The sequence below is a fragment of the Cuculus canorus genome, chromosome 8 (assembly GCF_017976375.1).
Source record: "Cuculus canorus isolate bCucCan1 chromosome 8, bCucCan1.pri, whole genome shotgun sequence".
Lineage (NCBI taxonomy): Eukaryota > Metazoa > Chordata > Aves > Cuculiformes > Cuculidae > Cuculus > Cuculus canorus.
Genome location: NC_071408.1, coordinates 10578449 through 10602903, shown reverse-complemented (window position 1 = coordinate 10602903; position 24455 = coordinate 10578449). Strand labels below are relative to the sequence as shown.

Genomic DNA, 24455 nt, shown 5'->3' with positions numbered 1-24455 from the left:
TGCCTGGCCAGAGGTGTGCAGCATGTATCCCCAGCTGTTTCCCACTTTCTCAACATGCTCATTCTGACACTTAGTCTCTGCAGTTCCTGCCTCCTGTTCTCTGCCTCTCATCTCAGTTTGATAATTGTGTTTTGTTTTGTTTTCTCTTCACCTGCCTGAAATTGCTTTTTTGGATCTTTTTTATCTTTGGATTAATTACAGCTAATACTTGACAAAAGAACACAAAGTCCCAAACTGTGTGCTTTGTGGGTTTGGGTGGCAGGGTTTTGGTAGTAGGGGAGGATATGTGTTACATTGGTATCTTTTGTTGGAGGCTGCTAGAGGACTGGGCTGGCTGGCTTTGGGGTAGACCAACCTCTGGCCAAGGCCAAGCTCATCAGTGAAAGTGCTAATGCTTCTGTGATTACACATTTGAGAAGGGGAGAACAGCAACAGGGGAGGTGCAGTCTTCCCCTAACGCTTTCTATGGCTGGGCTGCCAGGTTTCAATGGACCAATCAGGCCAGTTTGGCCTATCTTCGCAGCTGGAGGGGATGAAAGATGTGGGAGAAATAGCCCTGAAGACACCAGATGCAAGAGAAACAACTACACAGACATGATATACAAGGAATATAGTGCCCCAGAGAACACCAGGGTCAGTGAGGAAGAAGAAGAGGAGGAGGTGTTCCAGATGCCCAAGCAGAGATTCCTCTGCAGCCCATGGAGGAGGCTATGGTTCCGCAGGCTGTCCCCCTGCAGCCCATGGACAGTCCTGATGGATGTCCACCTGCAGCCCCTGGAGTATGCAACACTGGAGCAGATGGGCATGTCCAAAGGAGGCCATGGAAACCAGCGCTAGAGCAGGTGGAGGTCTGCAGCCCACAGGAAGGACTTATGTTGGAGGAGTTTGTGGAGGACTGTCTCCAGTGGGAGGAACCCCTATGCTGGAGCAGGGGAAGAGAGTGAGGAGTCCACCTGAGGAGGAAGGAGTGACAGAGGCAATGTATGGTGAACTGACCACAACCCCCATTCCCTGTTCCCCTTCACCACTGGAGGGGAGGAGGTAGAGAATTTAGGAGTAAAGTTAAGCCTGGAATTAAGAGAGGGATGGGGAAAAGGAGTTCTTTTGGGGATTTAGTTTTGTTTCTCAGAATTTTGTTCGGGTTTGGTAATAAGTTAGATTGATCTGCTCCCCCTCTCAAGTGGAGTCTGGTTTTGTGAGTGACAGTACTTGGTGAATGATCCATCTCTGTCCTTATCTCCACCCACGAGTTTTGTCTTAGTTTCTTTTCACTCTGCTCCCCACTGTGGCTCAGAAGGAGGAGGGATGAGTGAGTAGCTGCGTGATTCTTTGTTGCCCACTGGGGAGCTCAAAACCATGACAGATAGGAAGGCAAAGCTGCTGGAACTCTTAGTTGCTCTGGAGGATGGCCATGGATTGGTGTTATGAATAGCCAATAGTACTGGATTGGCATGGGATGAATGCTTCAAACAAGGGAGTGAAAGTAAATTGTTGATGATGTGTTTTGTGCATCCAACCCACTGTTTGGTATACAGGGCAATACCTTGGAAAACTTTGCAAAGCTGCTCTGTGATTATTTTGCTGTGTTATCACAGTGATGCTCTAAGAATAACAGTGCTGTGAACACAAGCTATTTGTTATTTTCTTAAATATTTTCCAGTGGGCTTTGAAAAACATTTCTAAGGCTTGCTGCTTTCTGTTGAGTTATTTCTAACCTTTTTAATATCCCTGAAGAAATTACTGGGAAGATTTATTTTATGAGTGTTTTAGCAGAGGTGGTAGGTGTTCGCTTTTATACTGAACTTAAATGCTGTTTCAGAATTTTTCACATACTCTTTCTAAAGAAAGGCTTGTGAAACGTTAGTAGCTTTGTGTGCAAAAGGACGTTTGCAATATTTGAAGTAAATAGATTTTTGATAATAAATTTATCGAAGAAAATTTTTCTGCTATCTCTTAATCTTTATCAGTAGAAATAGTTTTATGTTAAACCATCTGTAGAATGTCTGGGATTTGGAGCATGAAATAAGAAAATAAATAAAAATAATTTGAAGAGCAAGAGTAGTTTTTCAATCAGTCTCATGACTCTTGTTTCTCTGGAGGCCTTGGCAGGTTTGACTGGTTAGTAGGCAGAGACGCTTCATGTTTGTGGAATGAAAAAGTTAAGTTCATCAGGGCTTGCTTCTCATTTGTATAAAAGTTTACTTCATTGTTTGCATTCAAAGCTCCCAGTGAACTTTCAGCTGTCGTTATCTGAATAGAGGTGGCCCCAGCAGGCACCAATAAAACTAGGTGCTGCTTCCAATCACAAAATGTCATGTAGCCTAAGAAAAGATTTGCTTAGTTGAGGGAAAAGTCTCTTGAGCATTTGCATTTTTGTCTCTCCTGTCCTTCCTAATAATGATTCTGCACATTCTGCAACCCTTATTGTTGGTCCAAGCCTTAAGTCTTTGTCTTGGGAACTTGGCAGATAGCTTTGCTTCTGTCTTATTGATGGGATACGAGAGGTTCGTAGGTAGGACTAGAAGCTGTGCTCCTAGTATGGCATCTCAAAGCCTTCTTAGCTAGCTTGTCAGAATGTAATGAGTGTATGTGTTTAGCTTTTTTTTCTATTTAGATGGAACTACTCTTGTGTCTACAGATAAATGAATGCAGCATAAACAGTATGCATGCAGCAGTTCAACCTCCTGCTGACCTGTTGTTTCCTGTGGTGTCCGTAGGTCTAAGGTACTGGCCAGTAGACATCTATGTGAGTAAGCAAGTGGTCAGTGCCTTTAAACAATGATGTGGTGATGCAACTTTTATCAGACAGAGCTGTCTGTCTGGCTCAAGTAGTTTAGTGCATATATTTTAGTAATAAGTTCAGATATGTATAGTGATTTATTTCATTTTATAGAACAGTTAAACATAAGAAAACTTCCTTTCCAAAGCAGTGCAGAGCTGGAATAGTTAATGCAATAGTTAACAGAAATGTTAGTAAACTCAAACACGCAAATGAGAAAATTCTTCTGCTGGTGTTCATTGCTCATAAATGCAGATTGAGTTACATAGTAATAACTGTATTCTGTATTTCTCTTTTCAGGACAGAAGGGACGATACGTGATAGAATGGATGAACAGCCACAAGGCATGCAGGGGCCTGCTGCTCCACCGTTTCAACCACAGGTACTTTTTTTTTTTTTTTTTAAAACAGTAACTCCAGAATGGAAGCTATTGCTTCTTAACTTCTTAAATAGAAAAATGTAGAAATTAGCATTATTTCATGTGGCAACAAAGAAGCTGTAAAGAGATAGAATATATTCTGTTGATCTTGAAATTAATTGAATATTAGACCCTATATATCAGAAAATAATTACTTTCAATTTTTGCCTCCTACTGCTTCATCAACTTTGAGTTGAGAGTTTGGAGTTGGAGTGGGAGTAGGAAGGAAAGATGTAACCAGTTATTTTTCTGAGAAAGAGTGAGCTGTTAAATGCTATGTTTCAAAATTGTATTGCCATATTTATTGCAGACTGTAACCTTCAGCTTTCTCTTCTTATGCTTCTTGATGGTGATACTGTATGAATTAGCACCATTACCTGTTGAAACCAGGCAAGAGAAATGTCCAGCAGCTATAGTTCTGTTAGAAAGAAGATGCATAACAAATTTAATCTTTCGGTATGCATTGGTGGTGTGAAACAAAGGATAAATATTATCTGATAGGAGATAATACTGGGGTATAGCTTTTTGATATTTTTAGGAGGTAATTCTTTGAAGGGATTGGAAGAGCCTATAGAGGAATACCCTAAAAATATTTACTGTGGTAACTATTCCAAAGTAAAAACTGGACTGTTCTTTACAAAGCTGGAATTTAAATTTTGCAAGTTTCTTGTTAACTGTATAGGTGATAGGGCAAACTAAGATGAATTTTAGCTTGTGAAATACATTAAATTAACAAGAACTAGCTTTCCTTAGCTCCACTGTTTTTATTATAGCATTGTGATAACAAAAGATCTGGATTTAATAGCATTGATACCAGTGGAAAACTTAGAAGTATAAGGCCATTGTATAGCTATGCATACAGATCTTTTGAGAAAATACATTTGTAGTTTCAAAACAAAAAAAATACTGTCGTGCCTTCGTTAATGATGTTATGTAGTTCTGGCCAGAAGATTATTAGTTGATATCTTCCTTAAGTGAGTTGACCTATACACCTGATCTGATGTGACCTACCCTAAGCTATCCTCAAGTAACTTATCTTAACATTAGTGTAATGCATTCATCATATAAATGATCATGAATTATTTAAATACAGGAATAACAATACATTAATAAGCCTACCAGTACTGTAATGTACTGTAATTACGAGATGCATCTAGCACTGAAGTTTTCCATCTCTTGTCATGTGAAGGGAGGCAGAGGGGTTGTTTAAGACAACTTAATGCCATCACAGTAGAGGATGTCTTCAAAATGATTTATATAAATTTAACATAGTACTGTACTGTGTTACACTGTACAATTTCTTTTCCCGTTGAATGCACCAAATCTAGGTTGTGCCCAACTTTAATAACACTTTTTCTGTTCTAATCTTGCTTTATCACTTTTACCTTGTTTCCCAGGCCTATTGCCTTCCTTTGCTCCTTTCAAGTACTTGCAGAAGCTGATTGCTGTCGTTTGAGGGCCATATTGCATGAAAATAGGGTGTATATAAAAGCACTTTCAAGCAAATGTTATCATGACCACATTTGTTTGCATACTTTGTTGTATATGTCTCCATGGAAGCTCCATTGTTCAAACCCAATGTTTTTGCAAGGCACAACAGTACTTTAAATTTGTCTTATGAATATCAGAAAGGATCCCCATTGTTATTGCAGACTTTTACTTTTCTGATTAGAGAGAAAATAGAACCCAGCTGATGAAAGCTTTGCTATTTCTGGGAAACCTTCCTATGTTTTTTTCTGTTTGCTGACTACAAACTGGTTTTACATTTCGGCATATTTCTTTCGAGTATTTGAATACCTGTTTCTGATTCATGGAATCAACTTCTTGAGGACTGGTTCAATTTTAGGAATGCTACTCTAACCTACAGATTCAATTTATATATTCACTCTAGTGAAATATGCTACTAGTTTTACTTTTCCAAGTAATTAGGCTCATCTACAAGTATCAGATTTCTCCGTGGTACACAAATACTTTTCCTAAAAATGTCTAACCTTCTTTTTGATAGTGACTGGCCAATCAGTTTAACTTTTCAAGGAAGTTCTTCCATGGTATTTTGTAGATCTTTATCCTGTGTTGTAATAGCTAATGTAAAAATCATGATACTCTGTCTTGAAGGTTGTGTTTTCCATTGCTAGCCCTGAGATTCTAGTACCAGGGTGGAAAAATAAGAGAATCATCTGCAAGGTTTTGCAGTCATATTTTGAGATGGTTTTCTTTGATAAATTTGGATTGTAAAGAAACTTTATTGCTTCATTGTATGTATCAAATTGTGCAGTTTTCTTTAGGATTTCGCTGGTAACTTCTTTGAGAAAATATTTCTGCTGCCATTTCTCATCTTATAGCTGGCTATTAATGTGCTGTATGTTCTCTCACAACCTGAGAAAACTTCATTTTATAGGTTAGGAATCCTTACAGAAGGAAGCTGGTTAAACTTTTTTGAAACTGTGTGGTGTTGATTTCTACAACAGAAAAGCCCAGTTAGGAAAAGAGCTCTAACTCCATTCCTAACTGCTTGCTAGAATCTCCGAATTGCTGCAGTTCAGCTGTTTGTTAGGCTGTGTTTAGACTGAATTTGTGAAGAATTAAAAAATAAATAAATTGGGGTTTGAGTTTTCTTTTTAAAAATCTTCATCAATGATTGACTCAGTGTCATGCATGCTGGCACACAGTAATGGAGTAGTACTGAGGAGCTTGCAGTGGGAGAGAACAAGGACCTCCTGGGAAGGCTTGGTCGCTGGAGAAATCAATGCTGTGCTCTGGATTTAATGTACAATAGATTTTTTTTTTTTTTTGGTGAATAAGACTTTATTGATTTCTTCACTGGTCTCTAACCACTGAAGATCTGTAAAACATGCTGTGCCTCCTTTGACCCGTGCTGAGGTTCATATTTGATGGGGCATTAGATACTTTTGAAAATTTAAAACTCAAGGATGATGGGAATTGCACGCAAATAGAAAGTTTTGGAAAAACACTGGATTAAGACATCTCTTGAGAGTTCTGGCTAAGCTGAGAGCTGCTGTGTGGCATAGCCTTAGAAGTTAACCATGAATACCTTGTAACTACTGTGGTCTTTCACCAATCTATGCTTTCCTTCCTGGCAGCCCTCTGCTAAATTGTATACCAGCTTTTTTTTCTGAGACTAAAACCAAATCTGAAAATGAGTATTATGGGTTGTATTGAAGTTTGTCTTCATTTACTTGTTACATAGATGACATCTTCATGCCATGATTGATTAATCAGTACATTAGGATGTTTGCCTTAGTTTTTCTCATAAAAGCTTTTAAACGATCTTCTCTCTCCTCCCATTTTTCTGTGCTCAGGAATACAGTTGAAGATATAACTGAGAACTGAAATGTACTGAAGTCTGTTTGGAGCAGAACAAAGAATAATTTTTGTAGCTTTAATCATTGCTTGGCTAGAAGTTTAAAATACGAGTCTGAGAAGAGGAAGCAACTCATTGGTTATTTTAATGTTGTAAGATACAGATCTCTTCCATGGAACTGTAATATTCAGAGTGCTCGCTGATTTACTCGGTGAATACAATGTAATGTGATCATTAGTGAAGTGTATATAATCTGTTGTGTTATGCTCTCAGACTGAAGGAAATCTTTACCCTGCACAAGCTTATTTCTCTACAAATTGCATTGTGGTGAGGAGAGACCCAATGGTAGTTGGAGATGTGCAGCTATGTTGCTTCTCATGTCAGCTCTCCACATCTAAATTGTATGACAGGACAAGGGAGCAGATGAGACAAGCTGTCACTCAGCCACGCTGCCCTTTGAAGAAAGGCCATGGGGGGGAAAAGGTGCCGCAAATGGGCTGTGAAGTTTACATACACTGCCCACTGTTAAACAGATTACCTCTAATGAAGTGTCTAATGCTCAGGCCATATCAGCCTAATCTTTGGGTGGCAGTTCATCCTCAACTGCCAAAAAAACACCGCCCTCTGGCCCTCTCTCGCCACTCTGGCCGCCAAACACAGGGAGGTGCCCGGTCTTAATAAAGCAAGACAGTGTGTGATCTGACATGCAAATGTAGGTCATTGCATATGTAAATGTGTGATTACAAACCTGCATGCCAAAACACATTAGTGAGACTTTGCTCTCAGCATGCGGTTGTCACACTGCCTTAGTAGTTCATGCTAATATTTGTCAAGTTACTGTGCAGGCAAAGGCTGCAACTCCCAATTCAAATGGGAAGTGTACTATACTTCTTAAACATAGTCTGTTTAGAGAGTCTGTGTCTCACAGCTCTGCGAAAAGAATTTTAAATCTTGAAGTGATGTGTGATTATGGACATTTTCCCTAAAAGCCCTGTAAATATCTCATTATACTGGGTCCTGTGTTTTGGAAGGCATTCTAGCATTAATGCTGCACTACTTTTATCAAAATGAGTATCATAATATTTTGATTTCTGGAGCAACAGAAGACTATATAAAATATACTTCATAGGTACTTAAATATCCACATTAAAATATTATTATGTGAGCTGATTCTTTATTAGCTCTAGTGTCTCTTCTTGTTCAGTGTGTTGTTTTTTTTTCATTTTATTTTATTTTTTTTTTAGATGGAGAGAGATAGGACATGAAAAGGAAACATGGAAAATTAGTGTGGTGGGATTTCTTCTCTTTTATGTCTCAGACTTCTGATAAGCTAGAAAATTTTAAATATATTTCAACATTCTATAATTTTGCTCCAAAAATAGTGTAGTGCGTGCTTTCTTTAGAACATCTTGTGATTAGTGTGGGACAGTTTTGGTTTTAATGTATTGGGATAAAACGAGCTTAATAGTTGAAACCATATTCTTTCAATGTATCTTTACCCTGGCATGATTAATGTTACTGACTGAAGTGCAAACTTTTTTCTGATATCTTTGATTCTAGAAAGCTTTGCGACCTGACATGGGCTATAATACACTTGCCAATTTCCGAATAGAGAAGAAGATTGGCCGAGGGCAGTTCAGTGAAGTTTACAGAGCAACCTGCCTATTGGATGGGGTACCAGTAGCACTGAAGAAGGTTCAGGTAAGGATGACTTCATGTATAAATATTATAAAGTATTTGATATAATGAAATTTGAAAGGCAAATTAATTTGGATATTATCTTAATGAATTTGTAAATGCTGAGTATCTAGATAGCAGGAAGTTTATGAAATGGCTTTGTATAGTATTTCACAAACCAGTGTTTGAACTTGGAAGTGAAGCCCAGACTTGTTCAGAAAAGATAACATATATAAATCAACTGTATAAGAACAGTCCTAAACAAGGTTTGGAATCCATAAATAATAGAAATATTTAGTGGTGTCTAATGTGAGAGTATATTATGCAAATTCATACATTTCTTTTTAAGTAAACATCTATAAGTAATTTTTCAAGTAGTAAGAGTATTTAAAAAATGTATGAATCAAATAAGATGTATATATTATCAAACTTGTAATATTTGAAAGGAGTTACTGTTTCAAAAGACTGAAAATTGCCTGAAATGGATGTAACCTGAAACTGTGCTTGAATCTGTATCTCGATGTTCCCTTCAGATTCCAGGATATGAATGAGTTTGTATTATCATGTTCATGAATAATATATCTATGTGTGGGACCCTATATAGCGATTGAATGTGTGTGCACCGTGAAATTAAGTGAATTGCATTGGTGAAAATATGTCCCTGAGGACCCTGAATACTTCCAAAATTCATAGCTTAACTGGTAGTGAAACAGCAGTCATGTTGTAGAAGATGGAAGAGCAGCACACTGGTTAAGTTACTGCAGCCAGGAAGAACGCTTGTAAAGAACGCCAGGAAGAAGCACTTGTAAAATTTAGCATAAGAAATGGACTGATGATTTGTCCAGATATTTTGTCTTCTTAAAAATATTTAACCCAAAAGGGACAGTTTAAGTGATAAACTCTTGCTTTTTTTATTGCTGCACAGGCAAAAGGTAGCTCAAGCTGAGCCTCTATCCAGTATTGTTTCCATTCTCTTTTTTTGTTTGTAGCTGCTCAGATATTTCTTATCAGACCATTAGACTCTAAAAATTCTCCACAGCATTTGCTTTAAAAATTTCCTGACAATATTTTTGATTTAGAAATTGAAACCAAAATTATTATTTTGGTTCTGATCTCTTGAGGTATGTTGAGCATATTACTTGAAGGAGTACCGACATGATTGCTGAAGGGTTTTTTGTTACCTTTATGTCTTGCAAAATAGCATGTGTCAGGTTTCATAGATTACTTTCTGATATTTCTGGATTTTAATCATTTTCTGTGGTAATGCTTGCGGTGTAAATTTCTCTGTTGTTTCTTGACTTACTATTCCATTTCTGTGATTTCCTGTTCTCTGCAGCACCAGGAGGCAGGGCCAGTCCTGGCAGTCATGAAAAGAGAGACTTGGTTCCCCCTTCTGGGAAAACTGCCAGATATGTACTACTTCAAAAGCTGAAATATATCTTAGGAACTTTGATCAACAGTCTTAAAACACTAAGCTAATTCTTCCTTCATTTTTAGTGCATGAGTAACCAAAAAGGTCAAATGTGACTTGAAATGCATGTCATTTAAGGTGGGTGTGGAATGCCTGGGTACTTGAAGAAAGTCATGAAATCCAGCCTTTCACTGTTAATTACAAAATTTGTATAACTGTTTGCATTAAGAATACGGAGGCGTTACAGCATGTATGCTTTTAATGGTGTTTCAGAAGTAGGTATGTGTAGCTGTATTCTCACATCAGATTTCCTCATTTGCCAAAAGATTTTTTTCAGTTACTGGAGAAGCTGTCATGCTGTCTGTATATAGGTTATAGCTTCTAAAGCAGAAAAGCATTCTTGTTCAACCATTTAATAAATTACTAATAGTATGCTTGGTGATTGGTAGGAAATAGGATTAAATCATTGTGGCTCTCCTAAATGGCTTTATCCTGATAGCATTCCGATTGTCTTAAAATGTCCCACATACGCTGATGGCTTTCTATTGAATGTTATTGCCTAGTACACCTCAGGAGGGATATGTTCTGTGATCTGCAAAATCACTTTCCCTATGAAGGCTGGTTGTATGTATATGACTGCTATCTGAGTGGACGGTGAGATATGGTTAACCTGAAAGGGAAAAAATTCCTAAATGTACAGTGAAATATTTCCTGAAGTTCAGAAGGCTTGTGGCAGCACTGAGTGTTTAGCACAGCGATTTCAGCTTGCATAGTTGACATCTAAAACTCTTTCATTTGGACAGAAGACCATCTTATTTGTTACTGTGCTTCTGTGGCCTTCCCTGAGATACCCTGGAAATGTTTGTTAAAAGTAGTCACAATGCTTACTTTCAGTAAAAAAATTGTTTTCATAGGTGTCTTTTGGTAAGAAGTGATTGCTCCTCCTTTTCAGAGGACCTCTGTGATGGTGCTTCTTGCTTTTAATTTCATTCATATTTTCTTTTATTCATATTAACATATTGCCTTTTTTCTGATGCCTCAGTAATGAAAGCTCAGCTTGGACCAAACAGGAGAATACTTCTTTCTGTCTTGATGGAGGGGTTCTAATTTCTCTACATGGATACCACTTTCCACATTTCCACATGGAAACAGTTTCTAAATTATGTATTTTGTATTAAATAACTGAGATCTGGGCTTTCTTCTACTTCACTCTTTGTCATCTCATATCTTAGCCCTCCCCTCTGTTCTTACAAGTTGAGTCTGTTCCACCCTCTCCTTATTTTGTTTCCCTGGGTGTGTTGTGTGTATAGCTATTCTCTTTATGTGTATTCATTTACTGGCCCCCCCTACATTTGTCTCTACCGTCAGGGTCTGATATGACTTGGAGTTCTTCAGTTATCCTCTCTAAGAGTTACTGGATCTTGAGCCATATTTTTTCCAAAGGATTGCCAGTTTTGCGTTCTTATGAAGCTTTCCAACAAAAATGTTTATTTTCTGCTATTAAAATTTTATTTGGCTGAAATATGTACAATATTGATAAATGTTACATTAGCGTGTACAGAATGTATGTTTGTGGAACTCAATGTGAGCAGAAGCAAGTGGCAGTAAGGTGCTGTGGGAGGAAGGACAAGCAGATGGTGACAGAAACCACTCTTTCTGAGTTTGTAGTTGCTGCTGAGTCCAGATAACATGAAGGAGTAGTTGGTTTGGTTTCCAATAGAATATGTAGCTGAGTGAAAACTGTTTAATTTGCAATTTCTTTCTAGTAATTTAACCAACAGAATACACAAAAGGGTTTGCTGAGTCTTTTCTTATTCTTGTACCCTTTGTGCTTCATCCTCCCATGTGTGGTTTGCCATGTAATTAGGGAAGTGGTATTTATAATAATTAGGTTTTCTTTTTCCCATGGAACTATGTTTCTGAGATACTATTGAAATATTACCTAAATAAAATTAGAATTAAAAAACCCCAAAGTCTGAGGTCCAAACTATGGTGGAAGATGATGTCTGGGGGGACAGCAGTACATCTCTGCTACTGCCACCTACGTAACCCTTGCAGAACCATTGACACCCGGAGCTATGGTGCAGCGTTCTGAGCAATGAACACTCTAGTGGCTGCTTCCAAGGGGGAAGTAAGCAACTGCTAGATACTGGAATAAGCACTCACAAAACGCTCTTAAAGGGCAAAAGAGTTCTAAATATCTAACATCGGTGACTGTAAGGCTATATGTGTTCACTTTGAGCTATTTTTTAAGTAAACTTAGCACCTCAAAATTCAAAATACTGTATGAAACTGCATGTTTCAATAAAATTCCAGTTTCATTACATTTCTGCCTTTCATTTTTCCATCTTTACTTTGCTTTCATTCCGAAATGGGAGACCCCTGTGTTAGAGATTCAGACAATGAATCCTTTTATCTAGCACCTACATTCATTATTCATTGTGCATTGTCAGTACATTGCTACTTCAGGCCTGAATTAGAGATAATTAATCTTAGGAAAGTACTTGTAATTTCACATTTTACGAAGCAGTATTGTCTCGGCACAGCAGTGCTGCAGTGGCAAAATACTCTAATGCTTATTGTTGCTATGCTGTATCGTAGCTCTTAATATTTATGTGCATTCAAGTCTTTATTTTGCTTGCCTGTTGATAGGTTTATGCTACACCAGTCATGTTTGTGTTTTGCTTTGGAAGTATATTTTGGTAATTTTATTTTTTATGGAATTTCAAGCAGAGATAGGTTTAATAGTCATTTAAATGGTGAGTTCAGAAAGACCCTTATCCTTTTCAGTGCTGAAAAGAAAAACTTGGAAAAGTAATGGATTTGGGAGCAAGAGAATTGAGTAGATTCTCTACTTGCCTGTTACTTCTGATGAGTTACATTTATAGCTGGTATTTGATGAGATACAGTGCACACTTAGAAGCTAATGCCTGATGTTTTCCATCTGGTGCTTAAATGTTGCTAAACCTTCTTGCTCTGCCTGCAGCCTTGTAGGAGCATGTTCGATGTCTTTATCAATGACCTGGGTGAAATCATTAAGTACACCCCTAGCAAGTTTGCAGATGACACTGAGCTGGGTGGAAGCGTGGATCTGCTGGAGGGTAGGAAGGCTCTGCAGAGAGATCTGAACAGGCTGGACCACTGGGCTGACACCGATGGCATGAGGTTTAACAAGGCCAAATTCCGGGTACTGCACTTGGGGCACAACAACCCTATGCAGTGCTACAGACTAGGAGAAGTCTGGCTAGAAAGCTGCCTGGAGGAGAAGGACCTGGGGGTGTTGGTTGACAGCCAACTGAACATGAGCCAGCAATGTGCCTAGGTGGCCAAGAAGGCCCATGGCGTCTTGGCTTGTATCAGAAATGGCGTGACCAGCAGGTCCAGGGAGGTTATTCTCTCTCTGTACTTGGCACTGTTGAGACCGCAACTTGAGTACTGTGTTCAGTTCTGGGCCCCTCACCACAAGAAGGGTGTTGAGGTTCTGGAGCATGTCCAGAGAAGAACAACGAAGCTGGTGAGGGGGTTGGAGAACAAGTCTTATGAGGAGCGGCTGAGAGAGCTGGGGTTGTTTAGCCTGGAGAAGAGGAGGCTGAGGGGAAACCTTATTGTTCTCTACAACTACCTGAAAGGAGGTTGTGGAGAGGAGGTTGTGGAGAGGAGGCAGCTGGCGTTTTCTCCTAAGTGACAGGGGACAGGACAAGAGGGAATGGCCTCAAGCTCCGCCAGAGGAGGTTCAGGCTGGACATCAGGAAAAAATTTTCATGGGAAGGGTCATTGGGCACTGGAATTGCCTGCCCAGGGAGGTGGTTGAGTCACCTTCTCTGGAGGTGTTTAAGGGACAGGTGGACAAGGTGCTGAAGCACGTGGTTTAGGGAGTGTTAGGAATGGTTGGACTCGATGACCCAGTGGGTCCCTTCCAACCTGGTGATTCAGTGATTTTATGATTCTATGAAAAGAACTTCACTCAGGAATTGATTTTGTGTATTGCAGTTTTTAATTTAGTTTACGCACCTGCATAGGAAATAGTTCCTGCTCTATAGCTTACAATAGCTGAGAAACTATTCTAAAAATACTGGTATCTCCTGAAAGTACTTACAACTGGTATTCTGAGAAGGTTGAAAGAATTAAATTGCAATCTACACCCACATGAAGGTACTGGAGAAGTGATCAAATTTGAAGTTATCAGAGATCCCTTAGTTGCATAGTACACAGAGGGAAATATTTTGGAATAACTATCAATGTATGCTTGTCCTTCTACTCTTCCTTTGTATGCTATTGATTGCTGTGGGAGATTAAAACCTGAGAGCTAAAAATGGACTTTTTGTTTCACTTAGCATTCTTGCTAAATGGAAAGAAAAACTGCAAATGGCATTTAGAATGCTCTCTGAAGTCTCTTCAGCTTTATTTGCCTGTTTTCAGGAATTTCACAGTAATTGCTAACTAAGGTATAGTTCTTACCTCAATGAGAATTTTTGGTTACACTCTTCATGAAAACTGCAATGTCATAGAAACATTTAATATAATTCTTGCTTCTTATTAAGTGTTCCAAAGCAAACAAAATTCCTTTGTAGAAATGTTAATCTTATCATAGTTATCATAATTCTTAAAAATAGAAATTGGGGAAAAATAATTAAAATTTTAAATAAGTGCATTACTCTGTGCAATTTGTGCTGGCTAGAGGAACACACCTCCAACCTGAATTACCTTGTGATCCTGACCTTATAAGTGGAGTCAAGAATTAGAAGTTATTGTTAGTCTAATTAATGTCCCAGCAGTCTAATAAAAATGCAGCAGTTTTTATTGTTAGCCAGTTACAGTGGTTGGTGCTAACCTTTGTAGTCCAGTTACTACTGGCTCTTAATAATCAATGTACACAAGCTACTTCACATCGACCTGTTTCAGGCTCACTCTTGCAGTGCCCTGAGCTCTGCTGGGAGGAGGATGCTGGTGGTGGCTCTGTAAATGATATGCTGAGTGCTTTCAAGTTGTCGGTTGCTAATGTTTTGTGTTAGTCCAGGAGCGTACCCGTATTAATAATTCTGTTTTCTTAGACCTTTACTTTATCTGCTTTAATATCCTTAAGACTGCAGTTGCACAGAGCTGAGCTGAATCTGAAAACGAAGTTAGATACAAGTCATCTGACTGTAATGACTTTGTTACAGTTAAGTCTCTCAACTGCAAAGCATGTGCTGCTACAGCTAAATCTGAGCTAAAAAAATAAGTTGAGGCCAAGAGAAGTTCATCCAAAACATGGAAAGTCTTGAGGCCTCACATTTCTGAGGCAGTCAGGTCTGTGGCGTGCTAATAGAAATGGCAATAATGTCCTTATAGCACCACAAATTATGTGTATGTGAGATAAACCTATGTGCAACATGCATACTGGAGAGGGAGGAGTAGAAGCTGACCTTTCTGGTTGTCTTGCTGAGTAATAGTAGCCGAAGATGGAATTAGTCTGCTTGCAAAGCTGTGAGCTGTTACAGTCGTGATGGAAGTACTGACATCTCTTCATATTGGACAGTCTGCAGTAAACCCCAAGTGAAGGACAGCTTCCCCTGCACTGTCATCTGGTCTGCGGCAGCTCCTGCAAAACAAGCCTTCCGATTGCTGCCAGGTGCTGTGTGTAATTCTGACAAGCACTTGCAAGGATGTTCTTAAGCTCTTTAAATCTCTAATTTTTCAGTGTAAGATGCTGTTCGGTGATGAGTCATCTTCTCTTGGTGAACTGTGGAGGTTTTCTCGTGTTTACAGTAGTCTCCTTGTGAGCTGACATGGCTTATTACACTAGGGGCCTCTGATCCAAACTACAGTGGTTTGGCACAATGGAAAGATAATCTATTCAGAAAGGAAATCTCTGCAAGCTGCTTGAATCTGGTGTGATAGTGCAGAGATTCTTCAGAGGCCCTGGACTGGGTGATTTCTTTGTTGCTTTTTTTGGGGGGGTTGTGGGGTTTTTTTTTTTTCAGTCTTATTGTTGGAGGAGGTTAATGTCTATGGAACTGAAATTATGGATTTCTGGGAAATGCTATGTATGTCTTTTGAGGTTAGATCTAGACCAAAGTCTAACGGAGAACCTTGAGATTGATATACCGTAAATCTTTAGATTGTCTGTCTTCGTGTTTGTAAGGATCAGAAAAGACTCAGTTTTTCTGTCTTGCTTTATTTTATTCAGGTAATGTTTGAAATGGTCCATTTAGCTGAAACTGTGACAAATTTGCCACTCTGCTGTATGAAGTGTAGCAAAAGTTATAGGGAGTCATGTTCATAAAAATTCAGTTCTGACCTTTCCTGAGAGCAGCTGCTCAGCCTAGTCTATTCAGGCTGTTTAATAACAGAATTGGAAGTACTGGGAATACCAGCCAGACTACACAAACAGAAGATTTCTTTCCTGTGACTTGATCCTAGATCTATCACAGTCCTGAGTCTAGGGCTTTATTTTTGTTGTTCAGTTATTCCTCTATGAGAGGTACTGATTAGTGTCCCTATCAGAAGCGTAGTTTATGTAAAATTAGCTTGCAAAACTTGCTTGCTTAGGTGTGTAGGGAAACATTTCTGCTGTAGATTAGTTAGTATGCGTGTTGGTGTATTGGGGAACAGTCATTAACATATGCAAACCATCTTGTTTTCTCACACGGCATGACACTCTTTTGGTTTTGATTCCTGAAATTTGTCTTTGGATAATTACTCAAGTTGTTAAAAGTAGATAATTTGTGTACAGTTTTCAATTTCAAATCGGTCTGCTGCTTTGATTAGCTTCTCCAGTGTGTCTGGAGTTCTCTGTCTACATCTAACCTCTCCATCATGAGGAATGTTCTTCTGTTACTATTATCTAGAACTTAGCAAAAGTATGAAACTTCAAGATGTGCCCCTTACACCTGTCCCCTTTTTTCCCTTGTTCCCTGGTACACACGTATGAAACTTCAAGATGTGCCCCTTACACCTGTCCCCTTTTTTTCCTTGCTCCCTGGTACACACTTGCATTGATTGTTCTTGGGACAGGGAGCATAAAATTTCCTATTTGCTGGTCTCTTATGGACAGTTATGATCTCATGGCTTCCTCGGTTAACGTACACATCTGAGAAAGTGAAGTGAGAAGGGAACCCAAAGGTGGTGAAAAAAGGGAGTGAAAATAGGAAGATATTAGGTAAAATATAGATGTGTAGAACATGGGCAAGGGATCTAATGGCAGGAAAAAATTACTCCAGGCTGAAATCGAAATTTGTGGAGAGTAATGTGGTTAACAGGAGGGGGCAAAAATAAGGTATATTGCAAAGTAATTTGGAGCAGATGGGAGGTGGGGAAAAAAATGAAGAGCAGAGATGTCTAACTATAAAGGGCTGTAAAAGTCAAGGTAACAGATGAGGGCTTAGAAAAAAGTGCTCTAGTAAATAAATTACAGAGTCCAAATCTCTTCGCTTGCTGAAAGGAGGGGAATGGGAAAGGAAGAATTGGAGGTGACAATTAAGTTTTGATCCTGATCAAGAGAGAGAAAAAGTGTATGTATTATTTAGAATACAAAAGGAAGACTAGCAAGAGACTAGGAAAAAAAGGTATTCTCAGTACTAGAAAGAGTCAGTTTGTGATAATGGTGTGGCAGGAGTTGGAGAAGAAGCTGACATTTGGATTAGAACCAACTAGAAGGAAATGTGCTTAACAGTGCTGTGTGTTTGAACAGCTATGTGGAGGTGGCAATTAAGTCATTGGAAAACTTGTACTTACAATGGGCTTCTTTCCTATGAGGAGGCTAAAATAGTCAATACAGCAGTGGATCAGTACGTCAGGTTACTAGGAATATTTCTTTCTGCAATGTTACATCTTGCCATGAAATGCGTAACTCAGGTTGCTTTATGAATACTGTGAAATAATGATAATCACTCAATTTGCTATGTTTTTATCACTTAATAAAAGTGTCTTATCTCTTGTGCATAGATATTTGATTTAATGGATGCCAAAGCCCGTGCTGACTGCATCAAAGAAATAGATCTTCTTAAGGTAAAATATTTGTTTAAAAAATGTGCAGCCATCATCAAAGTATGTTAAGTTTTTCATAGATATACTTGAGCTGTCCACTGTTTTCTGTGTAGAGTTTTTATAAACCTCACTTAAGGAATTTTGTAATCTTTATTGCTTTAAAGATTAACATTGAAAAGTAAATCTTGTAGAAAAATGTGTAACTTTTCAAGTAGACGTTTTCTGCTTAAAGCCACAGTATTGTAAATAACTGTTCTGTGTACAGTAAAGTACTGATTTTTAAAAATTGATTTTGCTGTTTCAGGTAAGTTTGGCATGTGATTACATAAATACATTGAAACAAAATTACTTCAAAATGGCAACCTCGGGCATTATGTTGATCCTAAAATGCCATCAAGTTCTTGCAAAATATTTATGGATAGATGTTTCTCATAAGCATATACTTTTTTAATTATACTGAAATAGATTTTAGGGGTTGTTTTGTTTTCTTAAATAATGATGTTTTTGTATGTCAGTCTTAAAAGATAAGACTTACTCTACACTAACATGTGCATTATTCTGTTTCTTAGCAACTGAATCATCCAAATGTAATTAAATATTACGCCTCATTCATTGAAGACAATGAACTGAACATAGTGTTGGAATTGGCTGATGCTGGGGATCTCTCTAGAATGATAAAGGTAGAAATTAACTTTTTTAAAAATTTAAAAGCTTTTAACATTCAACTTGTTTGACTCTTCATTCTTTGTCCTCATCACTGAGTGAAATGCAGTGAAAATGTCAGTGACTGTGAAGAATAGTGGAGAGTTTAGGCTGGCTTTTTTTTTTTTTTTTTTTAATGTATGCTCACTATTGATGCTTATGCAAGTATTTTTAACGCTGCCCAGAATGTAAGTGTAGATGGGGACATAACTAGATTGAAATTGTATTAGCATTAGCACTGTCACCACCATTTAGAACAATACATTTTGACGACATTCCTGAATTTTGGCACAATTTTGTTTTGTGTTCCAGTATTCTATTGTCTATAATAATAGTGAAAGCAGAGGAGCTGGCATCCTAAGGCAGAAGTTTCCTTCTAGATCTTGAACTTTCAAATGCTGATCACTTTAGCTAACAAAATAGAGATTAAAATGGAAATAACCTGCATCATTTTTTACATCTAGTTAAATACTTCTTTATCTTGAGACTAATGTATTCTGAAAACAGCTTTCGTATTTGATTGAAATCACATTTAATGAATTTACTGATATGTGGTTATGCATTAACTGCTTTCTTTTGTAGTTTTTAAATGCTGTTCTTCAGCTAATCAGAAAAATTTAACCAAGACCTTTTGTAGAAATTTTGGATTCTGAAACTTATTTAATTTTAAACCCGCTTCTTTATCTTTGTTAGTCATCTGATGGCTACTTCCCCTCTTTTCCTACCCCTCTTCCACTGGGTCTTGGTTTTAGTGTGTCCCTTTGGTGTACTTTCTTGTGTGCATATCAATGTTATTGTTGACAACACAGCATAACTCTGGGAGCAAATAATGCTGGACAATTAGCATTCCATCAGCAGCAGCCAGCATAGAAGAGTTCTGCGGTTTTGTTTAGGCCCTACGTGAATAGAGAATGTTAATTTCTTCATTAATGACTTTTATGCTGATTTTTTTTTTTGAGCTTTTGAAGACTATTTCCTTCTAGATTGATAATTATAAGGTAGGACAGTCAAAATTTGGTTCTAAACAGGTTGACAGTGTTCTGTTAATATTTATATCCAAACCTGATGTTTTTCTTCATCTCATGAATTATTAATTCTGTGGGCTTACACTTCAGAAAACATAAAGGAAAGTTTGTCTTTTCTTTTGAATGTTCAGTTTCGACACAAACAGTTATTAATATGAGTGCTCTGTGGACAGATCTGCCTTTATGGCATGTCTGGTCTTATGACCCATTGAAGCTTTTTCTTTCTCCCTCTGTTTCCCCCACCTTTTTTTTTTTTTTTTTTTTCCTTTTGTTCTTTTCCATTTTGAATCCAGTGTGTGAATAATAGCTTCTTCAGCACAGTTGGCCTCATTACACCTTGTCCAAGTTGGTGGGTATTTCTTACAGGCTCATCTTTGCGGCACTTTGTGATTGTCCTCTTAACACAGGGATCATGTTTAATGTAACAAACTTAGATTGCTGTTTGATGTTAATGACAGCCTATCAGGCTATTATTAAATATGTATGAGGTGTCACAATGCACTCCATCTTCACATTGCTGGTGGAGGAAATGATTTGGTAGACTACTCGGATGGTAGGAGTTTAAACGTGGGGCACTTCACTTATACAGCATCTTCTTAAAAAAGTATTTTAAAAATTGCCTGAAAAGTAAATGGTATGTAATGGTATGGAAGCTTCCTAACAGAATTGCTGCCTGTCGCATGGCTGAGGTAAATGGGATAACGATGTTGTGGTATTAAAACAAACAAACTGTGCTTTGGTTTCCAGCATTCTTGCTAGAGTGCTATTCTGAGTACGCTGAAAGATGTCGAGGCACCCCCAGAAGAGTGTTTGGGTACCAGGCTTGTTGTGTAATTTGTAGAAAGGATCAAGCAAGTTATTGAAATTGTGAATGACCACAGCTTCAGTGACACTGAAGCCAATGTTAATGTGAGGGAAAACTACTTAACTAGTTTACTTGGGTATTTGTTTTGACATTATGACACATCAGAGAATACTTGCCAAAGCTGCAGTGCCTCACAGTGCACCTTAAGTGAATTCTTTAGTTTCACAATGTAACTGTGTCTTTGCTGTCCAGCTTTTATACCATGCCTCTTGTACCTGTCAATAATACTTTGTCCCCATTGAGTAGACAACTGAGGAAAATCACTTGATGCATTCATATGGATTGCAATGAATTCAATAGAATATAATCTGCTATGTGTCAGAGAAAAAAAGGCAGCTGTGCATTGGTTGTTTAAAATTGTGTAATGAAATCAGAAATATCTCATATGTTCTCTCTGTGTGTTTACATATGTTGCACACACAGATTTAATCCATTTTACCTTAATTTTTTATAACCCACCTCTGTCCTAGGGTTGGTGTTTCAAATAGAGCCTCCATTCTCAAAAGCGAAGGATCTGAAATTGAGGATTTCTTGTCTTATAGCTTTTAATGGCCAGGTAGAATTCATGGACGTGGCATGGCAGTAATACTATGAAGCAAACATAGTCAGTGAGGAGGAGATACTTGCATTTGACTTGTGGTTGGTTTTGCACTTGAATCTGTACCTCGGTGCTATGTAACCCCTATGTAGGGATGGTGAAAGAAGGAAAAGTTCTTTCTTTTCAGTATCTGTGAATTAGGCTGCTGAATATTATTGTGTCAAAGATTTTACAAGTAACTAATTATTATCTGTTAATGCTATTTTCCACTTGCTCATTTTCTGTTGTTAGTGCATGCCATAGACACCGACAATGGAACATATTGACAGTACATAGCTACCAAGGTTAAGGGTAGTTCAGGAGAACTGTTGTTCCATTGGTAATACCATCTCCTTTTGCAATACAGAAGTAAGTTGTGAAGGAGATTGAGGCTTGATCTGTTTTCCTATCAGTCATGGTTTCTTCACCACCACAGACAAGGACAGGACAAAAATACTTCTGTGAACTTTTTTTGATTTGGATTTTTTAAATTTTTTTTATTTTTTAAAACAACAGTTGATAGCTTGGATAAACAGAATACCATCAATATAGAAGAACTTACGAATTGCATTAAGAAAATACACTATGATGATATATAGTAAAAAGAACTAGTTAGCAAAGTCTATTCGAAACAAGAGAATTTGTACTACCTGTGGAATAATTGGCTTATTATTTAAGATGAAAGGTAAGGTTATTAAAAAGGTGTGTTATCAAGACACTGAAGTGATTTTTGTTTTTTAAATCAGCAATAAGCTTCTAGTCTATTTAATTTCTGCAGATATTTTTAGTTTGGTGAATAATCTTAGCACACCAAAAAAAAAAAGGGCCAGTCTTTAAACTGGATTATGTCATGCAGATCTTAAGGAAGTTAATCATGTTTGGAAACAAGCATGAAAGCTTTCATCTAAAAATTTGAAAATATGTTTGCAGCTTTCTCAAGGTAGATGGAAAATATTTTGAACTCTACAAAATGTCACCTAGGTACCTTTACCCACTCTTCAGAAAAACACTTTTTGTGTATTTTTTCTCAACTTAAATTGAAAAGATAAACATCCTATCTTTAGCTAGGTAAAATAAGACAAATATCTTACAATGTCTCATCAGTATGACGTTCATATCGGTATCTCAGGCTTTTGTAGTGGGGAACAGTGAACTCTTTGTCTTTAAACTGACTTGTTTTTTTATAGGACAGAAAACACAGGGGTAGTCACTTCCTTCAAGCAACTGATGCATATCCAAGTTACTTGTTGCAGTAGGTTGGAGCTCTGTTGAGACTTGTTTGAAATCTCATTGACTATCGGTCTGATGTTCACCAGTGGCAGAGACTTTGGGCTTCACTGTTTGCACTTGCATCAGGCTGGTTTCTCCTTTCTACATGGTACGGAATGCAGACCTCCTTTCTCTCCTTATCCCAAAATATATTAGCAGTGAGGGTTTCTTTTACATTATTTGCAGTTCTCCATGTTGACTAACTTGCCTATAGGACAGCTTGCCTTTTTTTTGTAAGGGCTTGAAGAGAGGAAGCAATTTTAGCTTCAGTCATTGGTAGCTTTGCCTGCCCAGATTTCTGCTCCTGCCTGTGTGAAGCAACCACAAGGCCGTTGCAGAATCCACGTGACTGCAGCCCGATGTGTGTTATAGCGTGAGGTGGCTACAGAATGACATGACAGCCTTTGGGGATTATAGACATGTTGTAGTGACAGTAGATTTGGAAGGAACACAGAGGCATGGGGCAGTTATTAAATTTGCCTTCTTGTAAGTGTTCAGTGGTGTTTGTGAGGCTGGACAGCACCAAACAGAGGGTTATTCACATCATTGCCAATGGGTGGTGATCAGGTGCAGGTCAAACTTCTGCAGGAGGTTGCTTTTGTGGACTTAGCAGTGCCATCTTGCAGCACCGATCTCGCAGCATGATTGCAGAGAGCCAAGGGGCATCTACTGCTACAGATGCTGATTACTTTTTTCTGCCTGCAGACTAGCTGACCTGGATTGCGGGATGGCTAGTAGCCTGCGATTAAGCATTCTCTTTACTGAGTGAAGCTGGTGACGTTGCTGAGTATGAAAACTTGTCATGTTGTGTTTTCAAACTATTTTTTGGTGGATTGACTATAGTTTGCTTAATTGCAAGAGTTAAAATTTTCTTTTGCTGTGATAATAGATTTTTGGGAGTATGAAGTTAATGAAGAGGTGCAGTGTCAGAATTTAGCAGGTTGGGTGTTTACTCCTTCCCTGGGCATGATCCAGTTTTTGGGAAACCCTCAGCTATTACCTGACTATATTGTTTGGCTATCTCTTATCACACAAACATTGATTTACAGCTTTAGCAGGTGTAGGAGATAGTTGGCATTCATGTTTGGAGGGCTGATGAGACAGTGATGTCTCCAATGTAGTTTGAATGGCAGTGTTGCAGAAGCTGTTTTCTGCTGTGCACATGCATGCATAGCAGGACACTCACTCTGTTTGCTGTTAGGGTTGCCAAAGATTTAGCTGTGGGAGAATGTGTTTTCAGTTTGAAATACCACAATTTCATACTAAAATGCTGCACACCAAATGCCTGCTTGGCGGATGTACGTTTCCAAACAATCTTGTATGATTTAGTAGATGGATACAGTAGAAATGTATTATTCTTCTGAGATGCATGTTTGTTGGTTTGTTTTTAATCTATTTATTTATTTTAAAATCTAGCAACCTTTGTATCTAAAATATTCTAAGACCCTTGTGCCTTGAAACAGACTTAAAACTTGAGTAGTGGATTTTTTTCTTACAATAATGGCTGTGAAATCTCACCTAAAGTTAAATTCTTCTAACACAAGAATTTGTATGTGCTTAACAGAAACTTGCTGGAGTAATCTTCTGCCAAAGCAGGGGATTTCTGTACATGTAGGAGCTGCACGAACCTCTTGCACATCTCAGTGCTGACAACATTCCATACTATCTGAATGCTTCAACCTATAGTTTGGGTTACTGAAATGGCTTTGCCAGTAATAGTGTTTTCCAGGTGCTTTGGATGGTCTGAAGCTTTTCTGTCTCTCAGAGGGTATTTATTCGTTCTAGCAACACAGGGAAGGGAGTTATATGGGATGAATGTGGAGAAGACAAAAGACTGGGCAGGCAGAAGTAGGTTGGAATGAGCACGTAAGTGATCTTTAAGGAGGAAAGAGGGGATCGGACTGGGAATAGGGAAGACGAGTGGACTGAGGCGACCTGGTGAGTGAGCAGGTTTTGAGAGAAGGTAGACCGGGAAGTTACAACACAAGGCAGTAGAGACTGAGGAGTGTAAGAGAGTAAGCATAGTGGACTGGGAAACTATGAAATGGGAGTCCTGATACTGGACATGAGCAAAGTATGATTAGAGAACAGCTCGTGTTGCCAGAGAACAGGACAGGACTGGGCAAGGATCCTGGAGACTGACTGACTGCAGCAGGGAGAGAGCCTGGATGGGATAACTCTAAACGGGCTGGAAACAGACTGTGGTTGTGTAAATGGAGAAAATGTAATGAAGTGACAGAAATAGGGAAGGGACAGGTCTGGGAATGGGGCATGGAAGAGGCAGGTTGCAAAGGAATTACAAATCAAATATAGGGGAACACACAGAACTTATCCTGCAGTGTACGGTCATGTATAGTGCGGAATGGGACTTTAGGTTCCGGAGTGTTGCTTTTCTGCTGCTGTCAGCAAATGTAAATGAAATCCACTGGCAGCACCCATCTG

General features: G+C 38.4%; 1 protein-coding gene across 6 annotated transcripts in view; it reads left to right on the top strand.

Annotated features, from left to right (window-relative positions):
- NEK7 (NIMA related kinase 7) overlaps window positions 1–24455 on the top strand; it is a 76446-nt gene that overhangs the window by 12820 nt on the left and 39171 nt on the right. For all 6 annotated transcript variants that reach the window (XR_008450958.1, XM_054072872.1, XM_054072873.1 and 3 more), the window contains 4 exons: window positions 3080–3161; window positions 8080–8220; window positions 17534–17596; window positions 18145–18255. Coding sequence is in view for 5 of the 6 variants with exons in the window: in XM_054072872.1 (XP_053928847.1) it covers window positions 3105–3161; window positions 8080–8220; window positions 17534–17596; window positions 18145–18255 (372 nt within the window). In the remaining variant the exon portion in view is untranslated. The remainder of the gene's footprint in view (window positions 1–3079; window positions 3162–8079; window positions 8221–17533; window positions 17597–18144; window positions 18256–24455) is intronic.